At 35.6% G+C, this 19,555-nt stretch overlaps 1 protein-coding gene and 1 long non-coding RNA gene across 4 annotated transcripts in view; one reads left to right on the top strand and one right to left on the bottom strand.

Annotated features, from left to right (window-relative positions):
- Nucleotides 1-19,555, bottom strand: part of Brwd1 (bromodomain and WD repeat domain containing 1) — a 120,724-nt gene that overhangs the window by 7,719 nt on the left and 93,450 nt on the right. For 2 of the 3 annotated variants that reach the window (XM_076868094.2, XM_076868092.2), the window contains 5 exons: nucleotides 17,332-17,498; nucleotides 10,530-10,756; nucleotides 7,633-7,800; nucleotides 6,537-7,421; nucleotides 4,822-5,736 (listed from right to left, as the gene is read on the bottom strand). In XM_076868094.2, coding sequence (XP_076724209.2) covers nucleotides 4,822-5,736; nucleotides 6,537-7,421; nucleotides 7,633-7,800; nucleotides 10,530-10,756; nucleotides 17,332-17,498 — 2,362 coding nt within the window. Of the gene's footprint in view, nucleotides 1-1,811; nucleotides 5,737-6,536; nucleotides 7,422-7,632; nucleotides 7,801-10,529; nucleotides 10,757-17,331; nucleotides 17,499-19,555 lie in introns of those variants that run through there. The other variant, XM_076868093.2, reaches the window with a different exon arrangement.
- Nucleotides 1-19,555, top strand: part of LOC143408397 (uncharacterized) — a 51,134-nt gene that overhangs the window by 8,184 nt on the left and 23,395 nt on the right. The window contains exon 2 of the long non-coding RNA XR_013092482.1: nucleotides 8,790-8,852. This is a non-coding gene — a long non-coding RNA (uncharacterized LOC143408397). The remainder of the gene's footprint in view (nucleotides 1-8,789; nucleotides 8,853-19,555) is intronic.

The raw sequence follows: 19,555 nt of genomic DNA, 5'->3' as shown, positions 1-19,555 counted from the left end.
AACCAAGTTCCAGGCCAGCCAGAGGAAATGAGCAAGGCTCTATCTCAAAAACGAAAGGGGGGGGGGGCGGGGGGAGGATGGTGCCCTGGAGGTGTAGATTTGGTAAACCACTTGTTAGGTTCAAGCCTCAGTACAGGGGGGTGGGAGTGGGTTTTTCAGGTAAACTGAGTTGGTGCAGCCCAAGCACTGATCCATACTTAGAACATACTAAAAAAAAAAAAAAAAAAAATCCTTTCAACTTTTAATCACTGATCAGAAAAAGTAATTTCTAAACCATTTATAAGTACCAGAAGTATAAGGAACCAACGTATAAGGCTGCTTTAGTCCATGATATTAATTCTTCCTTTGGCAGTATGGATTTCCATATAAGTTTTAATAAATGATACAGCTTACCTTAAAATTAAAATTTAAAGTATGACCGGGAAGTATACTGAAGCACTGGTAAATAAGTTCAATGAACTATCAGTCTTGTCATACTTGAGAAAGAAGTAGTCTATGGTTACTTACATGCTTAAAGACAATGATGCAGATTTGTAGGATCCAAATGTTTTGCCTCCCCGTAACCCACCATCAAATCCAGAAAAAAAATCCTTGAAAAGACACCAATTATGAATCTTGATATTTTGATACCAGGTTGATAATATTAGAAAATAGCTTGTAGATTATGAGCCTAGTAAAAGTCTCCATTTTGAGAATACCCTTGTATCCTTAAGCAGCATTTGCAAGAGCTCTAAATTTCTTAAAATGTGAGAAGACAACAGAGCCCTCACCACTGTATTCTTTACTATTCAGTCCTAATTCACAATTTGAGCAAGAAGTAGGATTAATATTTACTAATCTAGTTGGATTCTACATTTGTTTCAGATTGCTCCATTTTCTCCCTAGTCTTGACAGTTTATTTGGTTTGGTCCTTAAATTCTCCAATACTAAGATAAGAGACAGACTTTTAAACTCAAAGGGTTTCTGCTTTATTATTTCCTGATATCCACAGCAGTTTAGCAGCATAGTTTAAATAATAATTAGCAAGTTATTCCACAATGTTGTTGTGCTCCATCATACTAGAATAATTGAACTGTAATTTCTATACAAAAATTTGAAAAGTATACCAACTATTGATGGGAAGTATGGAGCTTGTTATTTGTTATAAAAGGGCAAAGCAAAAAGACCATTTTCTAGCCATTCAAAAAAGTCACTTGAAAAAAAAAAAACAGTGGAGTAGAAAGGAAAACAAAAATGTTGCAAGTACCTTTAACAATGCTTTTGCATTCTCCTAATAAACATCTACTTTTTTTCAGTTGACACAAATTCAACTTATACTGACAAAAGAGATTAAAATCCTCCAAGAGTTTTCAATACCAGTAGAGTTAATAAACTGTGTTCTAATTATTCTAGAGAGAAAATAAAAGCTAGAAGAGGGACCAGGAATGTTGTGTGCACCCAGTGTTATCCTAGGTGAAATGTCACCAAGTCTAGAGGGTTTTGTGGTACATCTTAATGTCTGGACAGTGCTGCCCTCAGTATTTTCATTGGTTTGTTTCATAACCCCTTTTCCCATTTGTGCTTGTAGGTTTTCAAGTTTGTTTTCCCTAAAACTAAGTCTTTTCCTCCATTTTCTTATTAAAAACTAATTTCCTTTTTTAGGTACAACTCTCTACTATTTGGAAAATATATTTGTCATAATTTTTCATCTTCTGAAATAACTGTAATATCATTCTGAGGATTACTACATTAAACAAAAGATTTAATAAGAGATTTTTCACTTATACAAAAAAAAAAAAAAAAAAAAAAAAGTAGAATGACCACCCTGGGAATTATCTGAAAACGGGATAAATTTTCCTTTTATTCATAAGTTACTATACATTGTCAACACGTCCTTTTGAAATAAGTAGAATATGGGGAGGAAAACCTTTAAACCTCACCTTTAAATGTTTGCAATCTTTTTTTTCTTAATATGCTTGGTATAATTAATCTTTCAAAAGAAGTAAAAACCAAACCTGAATACTTCAAAACCTTTTTTTAAAAAAAATCCATAAATGAATAAAATCATATAGGACTTTGGACATACACAACCAGGTTTTTAAGTTATTTTTTCACATATACCATCAAATTACTTCAAGTGCAATAATGGAAAGCTACAGCACTTCTTCCTTGACCAGTTCACATTCGCTGTCACCTTTGTCTCTTCCTCAAGAGAAATAAAGACCAATCCTAAACATTAAAGTACATCTGTGCATTAAGTCCCTGCGCATTCTGCATAAAGTAGAAAAAAAGTCAACATGTTCTAGTGCTCAATGTAAACATTTTAACTATTATTTATTAATTTTCCTTAAAGGTACTTAGGAGTGTGTTACGTATTTAAAGTTAACCTTAGAAATAGCACCATAACCAAACACCCCGTAAGAACGCTTTTCTCCTTAAGCCCTTGGATTTACTTCAGAAGTTGAGAAGCCACCATTGTCAACCTCCCTTTTAAAGTTACCAGGTATCATTCTTGACTTTTCTGATAAAACAAAATACTATTAAACCAAAATACTAAATCTATACCCATGGGTCTAACCATTTTGGCCAAAAAATTACATTAACTGACCAGCCATTGAATGATTAGTTAATTCAAAGAAAACAGTTCTATTAATAATGCTGAAACTGTCAATGTATTGTTGTGACAAAAGAATTTATGTACATATGAATATTTTATATTTATTTATGGATCTTTTGGTACCCTTTTGCAGATGATGGTAAACATGGAGTTATAACCCTGAGAAGAGATATAAAACAGAGAAGCTTTGAAAGAGTTTAAATAAATGAATGGATCTGATGACTATCACCAGTTCTTAAAGTTAGAGATATAAATGGCATCCAACTACTTCTTTCAGGTCAACAAAGAAAATCATCCTGTCTTCTCCTGCAGAGTTAACAGGAGCTCTGAAGAAAAGCATTATCCTTCTGGTGACAGAGGTCTCTAAACCAAATGAGAGGCAAATGTTCTCTACTATAGGACAAATATATACAATGTCCAAAATCATCCTTCCCTTGCATTGGATTAGAAAGAAAAATACCTTCCTACTATGTCAAATGGAATAGGACAACTAAGAAGTAGGAACACTTTAAGAACATTCTCTAATATTGATACCAGAGTCAGACATTTTTCCTGTCTGCCACCTCAAGGAAACATAGAAAAAGAGGATTAATTTTGTCTAAAACCAAACACAATTAGTGCCAATAAGTCACTTAAAAGGTACAATACTTAACAGACCTTTTAACTACTAAAAATGTAAACCATTTCAGGCACAAACACTCTAGGAATGGTTGCCTACACTGTCTGGAGTAGCATAACCTAACAAGTAAAAGTATTTGGCTTGAAAATAAGTGTACTATGGTATCTGGGATGATGTGATAAAGTTTCAACTTTAAATGCATTCAAAAATCATTTTCTCACAAACATGACAGTTTCTTATATTTAGACTAGAGGTCACTATAGAGACTTAGTTGCTCCAGAGAAGAACCCACAGGGTGGCACCTAACAGCAGTCAGCTACAACAGAGCTGGAGAACAGCACTTCTGTTCTTACACAGACACCATCTGCAACAGCACTCAGCAAAACTCAGCTCTAAAATTTTAATATAGATGGGGAAATCTCCATAGAACTTAAATACTCTTTCAGCTCTGTACATTGCTAAAGAACATACTTTCCCTAAATCTAAGGCACACAAACTCCTCTATTTCAGAGTAAGATTATGGAAGAGCAAGATTTTGGTTAAATCCCTTACGATGGAAACCAACAGAAGACAAATTACATAACATTTTGTTAGTGCACAATTTAAAAGAAAATGTAATGACTATGCTCTGGCCTTAGAGGTTTAAAATATGCACTCAAAACATTAAAAAATAATTTACCAGCACTTTATAAATTCAAGTTTATAAAATAAAAGTGATTATACTTTCCTTAAAAAGAAAAAGACCCAAAAGAATTTAAAAAGAAAACTGGAAACCATTTCAATGAAAATGATCAAATCTGGTATAATGCATTCTACTCAAGTAGCCAGAGGGGGATGGGGGGGGGGTGCGGCGGTGGTAGGTACCTTGCCTACTAATCATGGTTACACTTTCCATGATTATAATGTCAGTATGCACATAATATTTACGAAGAATCTGTAAACATAGGTCATGTGAAATTGTTCTCTACTACAGGACAGTAGGACAGGGGATAGAAACTACCACCTCTGGACAAATTCAGAAAATAACTGCATTGACACTTGCTACCATGAAAGTAATGCTCATCGGTTTTGATAACCAGGACGTCTAGTGTTTAACATATTTCAAACTCTTGCTATATGTAGTCAAATACTGTCAAAGTAGATCTGCCCCCAAAATGAAGCATATTTTGGCACCTGTGCTAAATGCTGCTACAAAGACCAGCAAGTGCAAACAAAAATAACAGTCATGATTTAGTCACATTCATAACTTTTCATAGAAAAATATAAATATATTCCCTGAATTGTAAGACAAAAATAATTTCAACAGCCAGCTTTCACCATCAATTCCAGTCCATTTCCTCCTTAAATGAACTGGCTCTCCCTCAAGGTCATAAGGTGCGATCACTGTACTCTAACACATTTTCTAAGCTTTTATCATCATCCCCATCGTGGTATCTCACGGTCCTTCTACCCTGATTTCTCGTTTTTATTTTTGAACGTCGAAGAACTCTTTTAGATTTTGCATAGTCCAAATCCTCCCAGTCATTATCATCCACATTTAACCTAGGGCGTTTGCTTTGTCTTTGCTGTCTCACGGTTTTAGATACGTTAGTTGTAAAAGTTTTACCTTTTCTAACTACTTTTGCTTTTCCTTTCGCTTTCCTCCTTTTGGTTTTTGTATTATCAGTACAGTCAACATCTGATTCCGTTAGAGATCCCAGATCTGTTGATTTGGGACTAGTGTCAGGTCTGCACTTTGTACTCCCAGTTGCTTCAACTCTTTTCACATTTTCCAGTTCAGGATGCAGTCTCTTCCTTTTTATTTCTGTCTCTGCTGTTGCTTGTGAATCACGAATCACTTTCGTCTTACTGAAAGGTGCCTTTCCATATGTTCTGAGTCTTCTGCCATTCCATCTGCGTAGCCCATAATTCAATTCTTCTTCAAAATTACTTTCTGTGGTTGCTTTTTGCACAAAAGTTGACTCAGAAGAAAATTTTCTACTGTTCTCACTCCCTGGAACATGGTTTTTTGAATCCTCTTCTGAAGACCCAACAGAGGAATTCTTTGTCTTAGAAGGGACATTTGTGTTGTGATTATTGATATGACTGTTGTGTTCTGAATTCCAAATGCCTTCAGAGTCTGAGTCTCCATTTAAAGACAGACTAAAGTTTCCTGCACTCCTTTCTGCATCAGGTTCAGATGGCTCACCGTCACAAGCACACTGCTCATTTGGCACTTCACAGTGTATGTCTTCCTCACAATCACTCAGTATCTTCCTAGCTGTGGTACAAGCTGGACGAGAGGGCTGTTTCCTTCCCCGTTTGCTTCTGGTGCATACACTTTCTGAACTGATATTTTCTGCATTACCCCTGAGCCTGACAGTACTGGTAGCCGTAGCCGAAGTACTTCGTGTGATTCTCAGAGAACCTGTTCGGGCTCTGGATGACTTCTTAATCTCCCTTGAGTTGGTCTCTGAATCACTGGAGCAGACCCTTTTCCTGGAAACTTTTCTGCTTTGCCCATTGTCTTGTGGTGCTGAATCTAAAAATTAAAAGAGTATTCGTTTAATCTTAGTAAGAGTAAACAATTCTAACATTTGAAACAAATCTAGCATTCTTATTAACTTGGATGGGAGTGTCAGTGAAAGGGATGGTCCATAAATCTTAATACTTTAAAGTGACTTTTTCAGGCTCAGCCCATTCACAAACACAGCAAATCCCATGACCTTGAAACTGCAGTGCAGACTAATACAGACTAAACCCCTGTGAACACTACACAGGTTTCAATCCTACTACCTTAACCTTAGCTTCAGCTGCCTTCTGTTTTTACTTTATCAATCCCCATTCTCTAGGAGTATGATCTTTATATTCAACAGTCATTGCGCTACTACCGCAGTTATTATCTATAAAATGGACAATAATAGTACCTACCTCATAAAACATAGAAGTGCTAAACATTTTTTAGTTTAATATTGAGAAGTTCTTAGGAAAACCTGATAGAAAAACCCAGTAACTGTTCTGTTAGTTGCAATCATTACTACTTAACAGTTCAACCAGCCCTACTCCTTTTCTTCCCCCTCTGAAGCTGTCCCTACCATGACTTATATACAGGATAGCTTCTGATTTTCTCAAACGCTATCATGTGTATATTCTAAAGCCCTTTTCCACAATATCCCATCATCAACAGCAACGGTGAAATCTTAATAGGTATGCAAAACAACTGCGCATACACATAAGACTATAAAAGACCAACAGAGAAGTTTCAAGAAAAAAATAATTGAGAAATCTAACACGGAATGAAAACTGAATTAAATCATGAACCAAAAAAATGTTCTTAATTACCATTCATGACAGTGTTTGCCTTTTCCTTTACTTTATCATCATCGGAATCTAAATCAGTTTCAGATACATGATCGGACAAACACTGAGGCACACCAAGAGGTTCACACTTCAAGTTTCCTGAAACTGAACTCATTTCCATTTTGTGACATCTGCCATCTTCCCTATCTTTTTCTTCAGATTCTGAGTCTTCGGAATCACTTAAGATCTTTGCTTTCTTAAAGAAATTTGCATTCTTGCGAAATGTATTGTTTCCTGGTTCAGAGTCGGCTTCCTCTGAGATACTCTCTGCCTGAAGTTTCTGCCCACACTCTAAAGGGCCAGCAGTTCTGTTATGTCCATCATCTGAATCATGACTTTTAGAATCTTCCTCAGAAGACTCTATTTTAAGAAATTTTGTTTTAGAAGTCGCTAGAGTATAGGACTTGTAACCATTAGCGTGCCAATTTTTCCGGGCTACCCGCAAGTCACTTTCTGATTCGGAATCTCCATTTTCAGAGTCATTGACAGTGTTCTGGGCAGCATGAGAACTGGTTGCTTGTAATGGCTGTTCTTGATCTTTTAGATCCTCCTCTTCAATTTCTGACTTGAGGCTCTGATCATCATCAGAATTATGCAGTAACTTTTTTCTAGCTACAGCAGAAGCATTGCGGTGAGGCAGCTTCCGACCAGAGCACACACTTTCAGAACTAGAGTTTTCTTCTACGTCACTCATTAGCTTTATCTTATTGGCAGCCACAGCAGCACACTTCCGTAGGACTTTTCGGTTACTTCCAGCTCTCGCTTTAAGAATTTCACCGGTCTCTAATGAATTGTTATCAGAATCACTCAAATAAACTCTCTTTCGAGTGGCTTTTCTGCCACATCCATTTTCTAAATAAACAGGACCTAGAAATAAATCAATAATAACATTAGAAAGGGTTTTCATATTTCAACATTTTTAAGTGACTATTATTTCAGTGATTTTCCTTGTTTTTTTTTTTTTTAAATGCCAAAGTTGATTTCCTTTCCAAATCCAAAAAACCCAATGGACACTTACAAGTAGGTGAATTAAATAATCAATAATGCACCCACTGTGCAAATCTGGTAAATCTCTTACCAGACTTTCTCTGAGCAGCTCTATTTCTGGTCACCCTGAGATTGCTGCCTCTGGACAATCCACTACGCAAGGAGGATTCACGAGCTCTTGAACTCTCTTTGCTTTCCTCTGAACTATTTGAAGCTGAAGAGGATGAAGAGGTAGCTAAGGAATCTTCCATTTCACTTTCTAAGAAAAACAAAGTGTAAATCATTAATTACGTATATTCTCTTCATACACATATAAGCCAACCATTATTTCCTAACATTACTAAAAACTCAAAATATTTTAAGAACTATTTCAAAGAAAAGCAGATAAAATTCTTGATAGCACCGAGTTTGATTCTCAGCAACATATAAATAAAAGCACTACATAAATAAAGGTCCCATGACAGCTAAAAAAAATTTTTTTTTTTTAATTTCTTTTTAAATAGTTCTTAAAAATCAGTATCCAGGGCTGGGGTTGTGGCTCACAATAGAGCGCTCGCCTACCACAACCAAGCTGAGGGTTCGATCCTCAGCATCACATAAAAATAAATAAATAAAATAAAGGTACTGTGTCCAGCTACAACTAAAAATAAATAAATAAATAATAAATTTTTAAAAATCAATATCCAAGTCAAGTCTGGACTTGTATTTCTAAAAGACAATACTAATTTGTACTAATTTAAGAAATTTCTTCATAAGAATTATAAACAAAATTTAATTTAATAACCTAATTAGTACTTCATTCTGTAGTACCTTTATGAAGAGTTTTAAAAGAAAGTATAATTTTACATTCTAACAACCCTTCCTGACAACATGGCTGCATCACACATGCTCTCAGATCCAAAAAGGTTGTTTTCATATGCTCAACACAGGAAGGGATCAAAATAAAGAAATACTTTAGGCAGCATGGGCAGTTTTTGCCACTAGTCTACTTCATTAAGTACACAACCAGTGTGAGCACAAGACAGAAACCCCTAATTTCCTGTTCCTTCTGCCACTCATTTCTTTAATGAAATAAACATTTCATCAATTAGCAGAAACACATGGTTAAAAAAGACAGTGTTTTGGTCCATAATTAGTCCAACTCCATTTCAGAGAAGAAAGTGGCTGTCAGAAGGATATCAGACACTAAATTGTGAAACTGATGTTTCTCCTCAGCTCCACCAACAACCATCTGCCTTCTATTTCCAGACCCTTGCCCTTTCCAAACTGGGAATCTTCCTGGAATTCCTCACTTACAAGGGATCCAATGAGGTAAGAACCGACAGTATCTATAATGTGTGTGCATCCCACCTATTTAGTTCTACTTTCTACTATTTCCCAAAATGTAGTCTGTTCGTGTGCAAACTGCCTCCTCTTTTCCTGACATTTTCCTCCTAACTGCTCTCTGATTGAAAAGCATTCCCTTATTCTTCATCCCACTTTCAGTTAACCCAGCACACTCTGATTGAACACTGTTTTCTAAATGTATCCAGTAAAGCCGGTGCCATGGCGCACACCTGTAATCCCAGCGGCTCGGAAGGAGGAGGCAGGAGGATCATGAGTTCAAAGCCAGTCTCAGCAAAAAGCAAGGCGTTAAGCAACTCAGTGAGACCCTGTCTCTAAATAAAATACAAAAAAGGGCTGGGGATGTGGCTCAGTGGTCAAGTGCCCCTAAATTCAATCCCCAGTACCAAAAAAAAAAAAAAATTATATATATATATATATATATATATATATATATATATATATATATATAAAATCCCTTAAGATACATACATGTGTATCCCTTGATACACACACACACACACACACACACACACACACACACACACACACAATGTATATATGTATCCCTTAAGATACTGTGAAGATCCAACATGGTATACATCAGCTTGTTTACCTGACCTCCTCCCCAAATATCACTGCCAAGCTGGTTAATCCATAGAATTTTACCACAGCTCACTTTCATTCCAAAATTTTATCTGTAGCTATAATTTTTTCAATACCACTTAATGAAATATTGGATAATAACACACACAAAAAGCATTAAATTATAATAGTATCATAATTCACCACAATCACCCACTACAACACAAAAGGACATGAACACCACAGCCTCATTTACACACTGCTCTTTTTCCCCATATTTTTTATTTGGCACAATATAATAATTGTATAATGGTGAGATTTGTTGTACATATTCATACATGCACACAATAATATAATTTGGCAAATATCATACCGAAGTATTTCCCCTTTCCTATCCTTCATCTACTGGTCTCCCTTTGATTTTCATGAGATTCTCCCACACAGACCTTTCTTTTCCCTTTTCCTCTTTAGTTTCCACATACAAGAGAAAACACATGACCCTCGACTCACTTGGTCTTTACACAATGCTACTAAAGCACTGGCATTAGTTATAGTTACGTAACAAATGGCAATGGCATAAAGGTTAAAATTTACTAGGCCAGCTTTGCGACTGCATGATTACCAACAATATTTTTTTTTTTTTTTTTTTAAATTAAAGACACAAATATGTCAATCTGGGGGCCAGGTGCAAAGGCACAAGCCTGTAATCCTAGCAGCTTGGAAGGCTGAGGCAGGAGGATCCTGAATTCAAAGCCAGTCTCAACAATTTATCGAGACCCTGTCTCTAAATAAAATATCAAAAGGGCTAGGGATATGGCTCAATGGTAAAGTCAAATTCTGAACACAAAATGTAAATATTTATACTGTAATATTTAAAATTTGGAGGATTCAAATTTGCATAAAATGTTGCTGCATCATTTGCAAAACTATTCCATTTATTACTTCTATTTCAACTACTAAACTGTTAAGTACCTTCAGTTTCAGGATCATGCTTTTACTACACTCTCCTCTAAACCTGCAGTGACTGGCAATGTTACCTAGGATGTTCAGCAGGAAACAATGTGATGTTCTGTTTCTTACCAGATAGCACAGAATCGTTTCTTAGAGATATAGGTCTACTTCTCCTCATTCTTTCTGATGATCCTGCTGAATCTGAAGAGTCTCCAGAAGTGAGACCTGAAGATACGCCAGCACTTGCCTTGTGAGCTGCAGAGTAAACTGCCCTACTTGAGGTAGACTGGGCAGGAGAACCTACCAACTCCGGAATTACTTTTGTCTGAGACTTTAATTGCTTCCGCTTGACATTTCTGGTGAAAGATACAAAGAAAAGAAGTAATATTAATAAATCATAAAGGTAACTGGTTCAAAAATATATTTATAAATATAAAAGTATATTATTTGTTAATCTGAAAATAATTTTATGATCAAGATATTAAAATGTTTACTACTAACATCTTACTCTAGCATGAATTATATTATTATGTCCTTACTCTGACAGTTGTATTTAAATGAGTAGCAATGAACAAATGATCCAAGTAACAGTTATATAATGAATACCTTAAGTTATTTGGATAAAATGCTCACACATACCAACATTTATGTAACAACAGGCATTCATTTATACTATAAATCCCGTTTTGTATTTGTGGCAGCACTGGGGATTGAACCCAGGGGCACTCTCCCACTAAGTTACTTCCCCAGCCCTTTTTATTTTGAAAGAGGGTCTTGCTAAATTGAGTTCCTCCTGCCTCAGTCTCCCAAATATCTGGAATTATAGGGGTGCATCGTTGCACCTGGCTATAACTATGAAATAGAGCCTAAAAACAAGACACAACCTTCTCTTATCACCTGTTCCTAAGGACCATATAAAAGAAAGAGCAGAAGCTAACCAAATCCAAATAGATGGGAAAAATAAAAAATAAAAGATCAGACCAAGCTGTGTTTTTATTTCCAAGACAAATCTGTTTCCAACCTGAGCACCGGTTCACCAGACTGCCTCCTAGGCCATGAATCATGAGGAAGAGTAAAGTTTAAGACAAGTTACAAAACTGAGTAATATTCATGTTCAGATAGTCTTATTTTCTTTAAAATAAAACAATCTTCTAAGGGAAAATCTAAATAGGTGAACTTGTAGATAATCATTTTAACTTTTTTAGATGTTGTTAGACCTTTATTTGTTCATTTATTTGTGTGCAGTGTTGAGAATCGAACCCAGTGCCTCACAAATGCTGGGCAAGTGCTCTATCACTGAGTCACAACTCCAGCCCTCACAATTCTTTAAAGCACTATTTATATGATAATAAAGACATTATAAGCCTATGTTTTGTTTGTTTGGAATTGAGGATTGAACACAGTGGTGTTAACTACTGAGCTGTGCACAGCGCTCTTACTTTTTATTTAAGAGCAATCTTGCCAAGTTGCTGAGGCCTTGCTAAATTGCTGAGGCTGGCCTCAAACTTGCAATTCTATTGCCTCAGTTTCCCAAAGTCACTAGAATTACAATATCATCATGCCCATTTTTTTTTTTTTTTTTTTTGAGAGAGAGAGAGAGAGAGTGTGTGTGTGTGTGTGTGCTGGAGATTGAACCCAGGGCCTTGTGCGTGCAAGGCAAGCACTCTACCAACTGAGCTGTATCACCAGGCCCCAACTAAAACTTAACAAAAAATCTAAGACAAAGCAGTAATGCCTCCAAGAATAAAAGTGTGCTTTCCCCTTTTGATCTTACGTCCTTCTGAACCTTTCTTTAGTATAGAAAAATCAGAAAAGGCTTTTTCAATGAAAACAAAAATATTAAAAATATGTACAAAACAATCAAATCCAAATTGAGATTCACTTTATAAATGGATGACTCTTCACAAATACCTATCAAGAAAATAAAGAAATGACTGAAAACAATAATCCAGACTAAAATACACCAAACACATACAGCACCTAAATGTGATGCATGCTCTTGGAGTGGAATGGGATTGTGGGGTGACTGCCCTAATGACATTATTGAGTCAACTGTAGGAAGATGAAGTATTTTAAATGTAATTCTTAGCAAATACAAAGTACTAACAGGTAAAGGAATATGTTAAAAAGTATATTTTTTAATGATTCAAAAGAAAAAATACACATACATAATAGAGAAAATACAGCACTGCACAATGACATTCTAGTCCACGATGGGTCACATACACAATGGTGATCCCGTATTACCTAAACGCTGTCACGACCATCTTAGTCTGTGTAAGCACACTGTAAAATGACAAAAATCATCCGATGATGCGTTTCTCAGAATGGATCCTATAGTCAAGCAAAGCACAACTGTATTAAACCAAAAATAAAGCAAATGTGGCATAATGTGAACTGGTGAGTCTAGGAATATATAGAATCTCTTTGAATTATTCATGCAATTTCTCTATAATTCTGTAATTATTTCAAAATGAAAAGTTTAAATTAAAAAAAAAAAAACAGATGAATGAAGATTCACATGGTACTCCAGATAGAATGTGTGTTATGAATTACAAGTTGCAAAGCAGCTGAACAAGAACTGAGTCATTTACCTAGTCATTACCTAGTGTATGTGTTCTGTAATTTGAAGCATGGAGGGTCACAGATTATGTCACCAAATCCTCTCACTCAAAAACTAAAAATAAAATGGCTGAGAGTGGGATATCTAACTTCTGAACATGAACCTTCATTGCATAGTGAAAAAAAAGAATGAATTAAAAATGGGTAATGAGGGGGTGGGGTTGTGGCTCAGTGGTAGAGGGCTTACCTCTCATGCATGAAGACCTGGGTTTGATCCTCAGTACCACATAAAAGTAAATAAATAAAAATAAAGATTTTTTTTTTTAAATGGGTAATGTGGAGAAAAACAATAAGAGTCTTGTTCCAACGTGTGCTCAGTGCCACACTGTGGAAAAGGGAGGCAAGCACAAGACTGGCCAAATCTCCGTGGATTATCTGGGTGGAAGACAGGTCAAGGCTGCTGGATTCTCTTACACAGATGCCAACAAAACAAAGGCAGCACATGGTGAGAGGATACACTGATAGAGTATTTGGAGAATCCCAAAAAGTTCATCCCTGAAGCAAAAATGATCTTCAATGGCATTAAGAAGTGGGAAAGGGCAAACTTCATAGCATACCTCAAAACAGCTACTAATGAGTAATGGCCATTGCCTTATTTATTACCTTTCATAAATCTCATAGCTTTTTTGTATGCACCATTTAATTGATGTGATACATCAGAAATCAGATCATGAAAGACAGAATATTTCTGTGGACAGTCGTGCCTTAAGTAAAACTGACATAGTTAAAATAATATTTTGGTTATAATCCCAGTTCATTAAGTTCTATAAATGTTTTTCCCCTTTTTAAAATTTATAATTGGACTTCATTAGTAATGGTCAATATTCCACAAAGATGGTGAATGTCATCTCAAAACTGATTTTATAATTAGGTTTATGTAACATTATATGAATATGTTTTGTGGGACATACCTTCACTATCTCAAAAACCAAGCAAGGTTCACATGTGTTTCAATGTGTGTTTATTAACCTATTAAAGGCAATGGCTGAAGGAAGCAGGGTCTACTTTATAATTTTGTTATGTTACCATGCCAATTTAATTAGACTTCCCTGTATTTAAATGCTGTATTTCCTTATGGAAAGGCATTTTAATGTGGTTTGTGTGTAATATTAAGTCAAAAATATTTAAAAATTCTCACAAAAATAAAATTTCATAAATGGCTGAACTATCAACCATTTCAGGCTCAGGAAATTAAGTGAAGGCATAAAATAAAGCACATGCTCACAAAAAATCCTGAATTTAGATGAGAGCATGGGGATCTGCAGCACCAACTTGGGGCTGCTCCCAGACAAAAAGACAAACATACCCCAATTCTCTGGGGATGATGGCTATGAGGACCAGTGAGAAAGGCACTGGTCTGATCTGGTGTCTCTACAAAACAGCCATACACCTGAGGACACTAAAAACACTCAGGACTAAGGACAATACCGCAGGGACAATAGCACTCTGCCTTAGGCTGTGACAATGTAGAAGCCAGCAAGAATTCAGCCACATACAAAGGGGAGATCTAAGAACAGCTGCTTGCCAGCATAAGAGGCCCTGGGTTCCCTCCCCAGCACTACAGAAAAGTAAAAATAAAAGGAAGATCTAGGGAATCAGATGCAGAAGAGTCTTTAAAAAGCTCCCTCATTCCCCAATAGGACCTGGAAGAATACACATATCCAATAACCCCAGTTTATTTACTCATGTTGGCTGCTCTTGAAATTCTTGTCTGAAAAAACAAACAGAAAGTGAAAGCCAGGCCACCTTGGCTGACCTGTGAGGTTTCCCTCTCACTAAGCACACAGACCTCAGAATATATATGGAAAATTTTCTGACCACTAAGCTAAGATCACTGACCCTAGGAAGACAAACTCAAAAAATGAAAACAAAAATCTCAAAACAGTGGGGACAGCAGGGCAGGCAACCACTTCAGTGGCTGTGCCCTGCAGGGAGGACAGACTCTCCAGGATGAGTCCAGGCAAGTCACTGAACAAAACCACAGAACTATTATCACTATAATCTGTCAGCGACAGTAGAAACAGTTTTCCAGAACTGCCTCACTTGATATGCCCAGTTTAACAAAAACCTCAGTTGATATGCCCAGTTTAACAAAAAATTATGAGATATTCAAAGAAACAGGAAAGGACAGCCCATTCACAAGGGAAGCATTCAATAGAAAATAACCCTGAGACAACCTAGATATCGCTTAGTTTAACAAATACTAATATTTAAGTCAATTACTATTAAAATATTCAAAGGACTAAAGGAAATCATGTTTACAGAAGTAAATTGTAACAATGATTAATCAAATACAGAATAAAGAAGAAACAACATTATAAAAACAAACTAAATGGAAATCCCCGAGTTGAAAAGTGCAATAAATAAATGAAATAAATATTCAGATTTGAGCTAGCAGAAGCTATCAGTGCCCTTGAAGACACATAATTACAGATTATCCAGTCTGAAGAACAGAGAAAAAAGAAGAAGAAAAATGAAGAGAGCCTTGGAGACATGCAGGATACCAGCATATTTGTAATGGGACTACCAAGGGAGCAAAAAGAAACAGGCAGAAAAATATACTTAAAGAAATACTGATCAGAGCCTGGCGCTGTGGCACACACCTGTAATCCCAGCAACTCAGGAAGCTAAGGCAGGAGGATCACGAGTTTGAAGATAACCTAAGCAACTTAGTGAGACCCTGTCTCAAAATAAATTTAAAAGGGTTGGGGACATAGCTCAGTGAGAAAGGACATCTGGGTTCAATCTGCAGTACGGAAAAGAAATACTGGCTGGAAAACCCTCAATTAAATTAAAAACAACATACACCCACAAAGCTAGACAAATTCCAAGTACAACAAACTCAAAGAAATCCAAACCTATACATATCATGATCAGTTTAAAGATAAGGACAAAGAGGGACCAGGGTTGTAACTCAGTGGTAGATCACTCCTTGCATGCCTGAGGCACTAGGTTCAAAACTCAGCGTCACATAAAAATAAATAAAGATATTGTGTCCATCTACAACTAAAAAAATAATTTTAAAAAAAGATAAGAGATAATACTGACATAATATGTCAAAATATATTCTATCATACCAAAAAAATGCTAAAGCAAAAAAAAAAAAAAAAAAAAAACAACAGAAAGTGAGAAGAGAAAAACATTTCAATATATACAGGAAGAGAAAACCTCAGTAGGATTACTAGCTGACTTGTTTTTCAGAAACAACAGAGGCCATCAGGCAGTGAAATGAAACTTTTAACATGCTTACAGTAGAATGTCAAAAATTCTATATGCACCAAAACTTTTCTTCAATAATGAAGGTGAAATTGAGACACTGCCAGACATCAATCTATACTTTCATATGTGGGAAGGGTAATGACATGGATTACTACAAAAGCAATATAAATGATATTTTATTCTTAAAAGAAAACTGCATAAACATGATAAAAAATTGTAATCTGTATGACCATAATAGCACAATGGAGGGAAGAGGGTTGGATGAGTGCTGTACTAGAGCAAAGATTCTATAGGTACTGGGATTAAAAGCAATATTATTTTGAAATAGGATCATTCTGAATTGAGAATTACAGTGATTCCTCAAACCAATCACAAAGAAATCCCATCAAGGGTATACTGCATTCAAAAAATGCAGGGAAGCAAACTAAACACTGCACAACTCAATTTTCATACTGCAGTAGCTTAAAGTACCTGAAATCTGAATTAATGCAGGCACTATAGTCCAAGAACACCAAATATAAAATTACTGACAAAAAGAATATGACCCCCATTTCATTCCTTTACAATTAATTCTCCCTAATAACGAGGTGCAATGTCCAGTAAATATTTTCCCTTATATAATCTAATGTTCAAAGGCAGTAACAGTCACTTTATCTTTGTCTTTTGACTTAACAGTCACTTTGTCTTTTGTCTCATGCAAAAGACAACCATACACTATCTTTGAGAAGATTTTTTTAAATGACATTTTCATTAAATGCTTAAAAATGCACACAATTACACATCAGTGTGACAACTGTATATTCACAGACATGCTTTCAAGTATAAAAATTTTTGACTAGTCCTTTCTGAATATATAGTACTCTAAAAAATTAATTCTTTTAGCATAGTTAAGTCAGAGAAATTCACAACTCTAAATTAAAAATAAATTGCAACCAGGCATAGCAACATACGCCTAAAATAACAATCTTTTTTTTTTTAAACAGGGGGCGGGGTGAGTGCTGGGGATGAATCCCTGTGGTTAAGCACCCCTAGGTTCAATCCCTGGTACCAATAAACAATTTTTTTTTAAAGCTTCTCATAACTAATTCACCTGATACTCTTGTTAGCTTGAATGACACCATTAGAATTTTGCCTTTGCTTGAACCTCTGGCTTCGTCGAAGTTTTTCATTGAACTTTTGACCAATTTTAAAATCAGAAGAGATTTTCTTCATTTTTTCTTCAAATAAGGCCGACAACCTCAAGGTCATACTATAAATCTGCAAGGATATGAAAGCAAAACTAGAATTATAAAGTATTTTTAAAATATTTTTTCTTTAATTATTATTAAAGCTATTTATAATATCACTAATTATAGATAATGGCGTATGTTTCCACCTGCTGTTCCATGACATCCAAAAGAAACAGGAAACATCAAATGTATACTTCTCAGATAATGAGAAAGTTGTTCTGTTTTGTTTTGTTTTTTAGTTGTAGTTGGACACAAAACACTTTAGTTGTTTTTATGTGGTGCTGAGGATTGAGCCCAGCACCCGAGGTGAGCACTCTATCACTGAGCCACAACCCCAGCCGGAGAAAGTTTTAAATCAAGCAACTAACTATAAGAGCACACCAGACAAGATTTAGCAGTGGTTTCTTAAGATATGAAAGCAAAAAAGCATTTAGAAAATTAAAAAAAAAAAAAAACCAACAACTTTACTTCACCAAAATTGAAAGTTTTTGTGAATCAAAAGACATTATCAAACTAAGTGAAAAGACAACCTACAAAATGGGAGAAAATATTTGGAAATCATCTCTCTCTCATCAAAAGGAGATCCAATTTGAACATGAACAAGACCTGAAATAGACAGTTCTCAGATGATGATACATAAACAGGCAATAAGCCAATAAGCACAAGAACAGATACTGAACACTATTAGCTTACTAACTACATTTTCTCATGTTTTGTATTGTTAATTCTCTGGTTTTTAGGATGATTCTACCTGCCTCCCAGAGCCAGCTAACTATAGAGATAGCAAATGATCCCTCTGCAAGTATATTTTTTGATGCATAATAGAGGCGTCACACCCCCACCCATCTCCTCAATCAAACTTTTACATAAGAAGTCAATATATCTGGCTGGGGCTATAGTTCAGTGGTAAAGCACTTGCCTAGCATGTGAGAAGCACTGGCTTCAATCCTTACCACCACATAAAAATAAACAAAGGCAAAATAAATAAATAAATAAATAAATAAATAAAGGCATTTTGTCCATCTACAACTGCAAAAAAAAAATTAAAAAAAAAAAAAGACCCATGTTTTAAAGCACCTCAAAATGTGTTATCAAAAAATTAGAGAACATCTCTAAGGTCCCAAATCATGCTGAAATCCTAATTACAACTAGCCATTCCAAGACTGCTTGATGTGCCCTACCCTGCCTCCTCAGCAAGGACTCTCCTCTGCCTCCTGATCTTCCCTCCAGGACCTGCATGGTATGTTTCTAGGGATTTGTGAAATGAAATGAAAATCATTCTGCATCTCCAACTTATTCCTTATAAAACAAGTCCTGGATGCAATTTTTAACATAATAAATCATAAGAGAATCAAAGCTACAGTCAGATTATACTTCATACATAAGATGAAGTATGGCTATTTAAAATAAAACAAACTCCCTAAATAGCAGGCACTGGTAAGAATTTAGAGAAATTAGCATGCTCTCATTCTTGGTGGGAACAGAAAAATGGTGAAGCCATTATAGGAAACAGCCTAGTGGTTACTGACAGGTCACAGAATCATCCCGTGACCTATCAAGGCTACTCTTACATATACACCCAAGTGAACTGAAAGCAGGTACTCAAGACAGATATTTGTCGCAGCATTATTCAAAGTGGCCAAAAAGTAAAATCAGCCCAACTGCCCATTAGCAGATGAAAGAATAAGATGTGTTATCCCCATACACCGAAGTTTTATTTGGCCACAAAAGGAATAAAGTTTAGACACATGCTACAAGTCTTTAAGACATTCATGCCAAATTTTTTCACAAAAAAAAGTAAGATACAACCTTTATATGAACCTTAAAAAAAAAAAAAACTATGCCAGTATTACTTGAAAATCATTTATGATTGAATGGTTTCTGCTGAAAGATTAGGCTGCATGGAACACTCATGAATACACTTTAATGCAGTGGCAGCAATTACGTGATGAAATGCAGTAGTTAATTCAGAGAATTTTTATAAACTTTTAATAGACTAGTAGTGTTGACAAAGACTAGAAGATTATTAAGAGCAATAAAACAGAATCATTCTACAATCTAATTTTTTCATTTTCTACTGGTACT

This window comes from Callospermophilus lateralis, chromosome 10 (genome assembly GCF_048772815.1).
Source record: "Callospermophilus lateralis isolate mCalLat2 chromosome 10, mCalLat2.hap1, whole genome shotgun sequence".
Classification (NCBI taxonomy): Eukaryota; Metazoa; Chordata; class Mammalia; order Rodentia; family Sciuridae; genus Callospermophilus; species Callospermophilus lateralis.
The sequence above is the reverse complement of the archived record's forward strand: the minus strand, read 5'-3'. Positions and strand labels throughout refer to the sequence as shown.